The sequence below is a fragment of the Sinocyclocheilus grahami genome, unplaced genomic scaffold, assembly GCF_001515645.1.
Source record: "Sinocyclocheilus grahami isolate Dianchi unplaced genomic scaffold, SAMN03320097.WGS_v1.1 scaffold1469.1, whole genome shotgun sequence".
NCBI classification, from domain to species: Eukaryota; Metazoa; Chordata; class Actinopteri; order Cypriniformes; family Cyprinidae; genus Sinocyclocheilus; species Sinocyclocheilus grahami.
This window is the reverse complement of record NW_015506648.1, coordinates 203,977-206,661: the sequence shown is the minus strand read 5'-3', so window position 1 is coordinate 206,661 and position 2,685 is coordinate 203,977. Positions and strand designations below refer to the sequence as shown.

General features: G+C 43.6%; 1 protein-coding gene across 1 annotated transcript; it reads right to left on the bottom strand.

Annotated features, from left to right (window-relative positions):
• Window positions 1-239: 239 nt before the first annotated feature.
• Window positions 240-2,071, bottom strand: LOC107570520 (myristoylated alanine-rich C-kinase substrate-like). Its single transcript, XM_016256751.1, has 2 exons — window positions 1,830-2,071; window positions 240-896 (listed from the first exon to the last, which is right to left on the bottom strand). Exons 1-2 carry the CDS (start codon window positions 1,923-1,925, stop codon window positions 300-302), a joined length of 693 nt encoding a protein of 230 aa, XP_016112237.1. The 5' UTR covers window positions 1,926-2,071; the 3' UTR covers window positions 240-299.
• Window positions 2,072-2,685: the final 614 nt, after the last annotated feature.

Sequence of the window (2,685 nt, the reverse complement as noted above, 5' to 3'; positions counted from 1 at the left end):
GGTTAATACTGACGCAAAAAAAATATGTGAGACAAATTTGACATTTTCTGTATTATTCAATTTAGCCACCCATTTTCACAGCTCCAAGAATAGCCACAAGGGTAGAGTGAGATTTGGGGAGAGGGGGAAATATAAAAAAGTAAAGACTAAAAAGCTTTAAAATATTCCTTGTTGCAAACAAAGTTCTCCAACGCCTTGGACCACTCCACTGTACAACAGGGAAATATGCCTTGATTATCTTTTTTTTTTTTTGTCCCCCCACCCCCACCCTCTTTATCTTTTGATCAGGACTGTGCATGTTACTCTGTGGCAGATTCTGCGTGGACCTCTGGACTGGATTCTGCTTCTTGAACAGCGGGACCGGATTCCTCTGCTACAGGTGCTTCATTCTTAGAAGGAGTAGGCTCTGTCACCGCTGCTGGCTCTGCGGGTTTCTCCTCCTCTTTGGACTCAGCAGGGGCAGGACTGGCAGCCTTGGGCTCCTCTACTGGTTTGGATTCTGCCTTCTCTTCTGATGCACCTCCTTCAACAGCTTCATCTGCCTCAGTTTTGGCCTCCTCGCCGCCATCTCCATCCCCCGTCTCCTTCTTGGTTTTCTTAAGAGAGAAGCCACTTAACTTGAAGGACTTCTTAAAAGAGAAGCGCTTCTTCTTCTTCTTGGGCGTCTCATTGCTTGTGGATGGAGTTGCGCCTTTCTCTGCTTTTGTGGCCTCCTCTTCAGTGGGTGCACTCACTTCTGTGTTTACTTGATCTCCCTCCACAGCCTCCTTTTCAGCCAGAGCTGCCTCAGCCTTCTCTCCCTCCTCAGCTGCCGCACTGCCGTTAGCCTGAACCTCTTCCTTCTCCTCAGCAGCCGCTGGAGATGCATCACCATTCACCTTCACATGGCCATTTTCCTAAAGCAAGACACAGATCATCAGACAATCATTATTAAGCCTGGCTTAACATGAGCACCACCAAGTCAGGACACAGAGCAAGCTGCACATACAAAAACAATTCTATGCACTGATAGTGGATTGCTTCCATTTTCTCCACATGACATGATGATCAAAGACCATTACGGGTAAAAAATAATAATAATTCATATGCGAAGCCTCGATGCCCGAGGCGCATTACACTGCCACAACCACCAGTGGGCGCCGTTGTCCATCAACGCTTCGAAAGAACCGACGCGCCAAAAAAAAAAAAGCAGATCCCAACTGATTAGCATGTAATTATTGAACCTCATCACGCACGCCACAACAAACCTGTACAAAACACAGACTGTATAAATGGCCATTACAACCGTTTTAATTGCTCGTATGTGGTTTCTACCAGTGGAAGAGTTCCACAACGACACTGAAGCGTCTATCGAGCATCTATGACTAAAGGCGTGGCGAGCCATTGTTACTCCAACAATCAACCCCGCTTCCCCCTGAAAGAGCATTTTCAAGACGGCAAACACATAAATGCTCATACAAACTAAATTATTCTCCACATCTCCTAGTTTGTTTAAATAAATCATCTTTAATTCGAATCTTCAATTCTCCCCCCAAAAAAAAAAATAATCCAACGCTCCTCAATTCTAAACAAAGGCTTCTCCGGAAAAGCGACGCCAAAATTGGTTTTCAAATCTAAAGTTGTAAGCTATAAACATTTGAGCGAAATTAAACCTATTTTACAGTCAATTCAATACTCGCCGTGAAAACTGACAAAGCCTCTGGGCTGCAAAAAAAATAGTTTTAATTTGTGTGGTTGTTGGATGCTGGGCTCCAGCAGAACTCCGCGTGAGTATTCGTATAACAAACACCAAACATATATTACTTCTCTCATTAAATGGCCGGGTTTACCTGTCCGTTAGCTTTGGAGGGTGAAGCTGCAGCCTCTCCAGGTGTTTCTGCAGCCGTTTCTCCTTTGCCAGCTGTCTTGGAGAATTGCGCTCCCATGCTTTCACTCCAACAAAGAGCTCCACAGACCCCAATACAGAACAAAGAGCAACAAACTTCTTCCTTAGAGAAAAAAAACACCTGAGCGCACTAAAAGTAGCGAGCAAATCCAGTCTCGGATAAGCAAAGTGTAGGGGGGAAAAAAACCTGGAAAGTGCAAGTATTTTTTTTTATTCCCAAATTTGTGCCCGTGACAATGTAGGCAGCACAGAAAATGGAGAAATTTCCCTGGTTACTAATGAGATGCGGAGTCCAACGCCCAACTGCACCGATGAATGGGCATTCCACGCGATGACGTCATACACAGCAGTCGTCGTCGCCCAATCAGAATAGACTCTCAGAGAGCGAGGGCGCAAATTAAATCTAAACCAGCCAATCATAGCCGACCGTCTGAACGTGGGCGCGTCTTAAAAGTCTGAAGCAAACAATAGAAAGACACAGATTGTTGTAAAAGCCCTCAACAGAATAATTTTAAAATAATTCATATTTTCCAAATCGCGTGTCATATGAAGGGTGATGTTGAGCTTATCCCAGCATCTCACATAGGGTTTCATCATGAGGTTTATTTAAAAAAAATATTTTGACATAAATATTGAAGCAACTTTTTCATACTCTCAGTTTTTGTGGGATAGGTATATATTTATTTTATGTATCTGGATAATTGGACAATCACTTCCCTCTCATTTATGTGACTGTCAAATCTAATCTCCAGCACAAACTCTCTGTAGGCTTGCTGTAGCCTAACATTTAAACTTTCTAA

Bases quoted from the DNA above. Each gene is read 5' to 3' on its own strand.
- LOC107570520 (XM_016256751.1), bottom strand. From the start codon at position 1,925: ATGGGAGCGCAATTCTCCAAGACAGCTGGCAAAGGAGAAACGGCTGCA. The intron at 897-1,829 runs GTAAACCCGGCC...GTCTTGCTTTAG, and splicing joins CCTCCAAAGCTAACGGACAG to GAAAATGGCCATGTGAAGGT.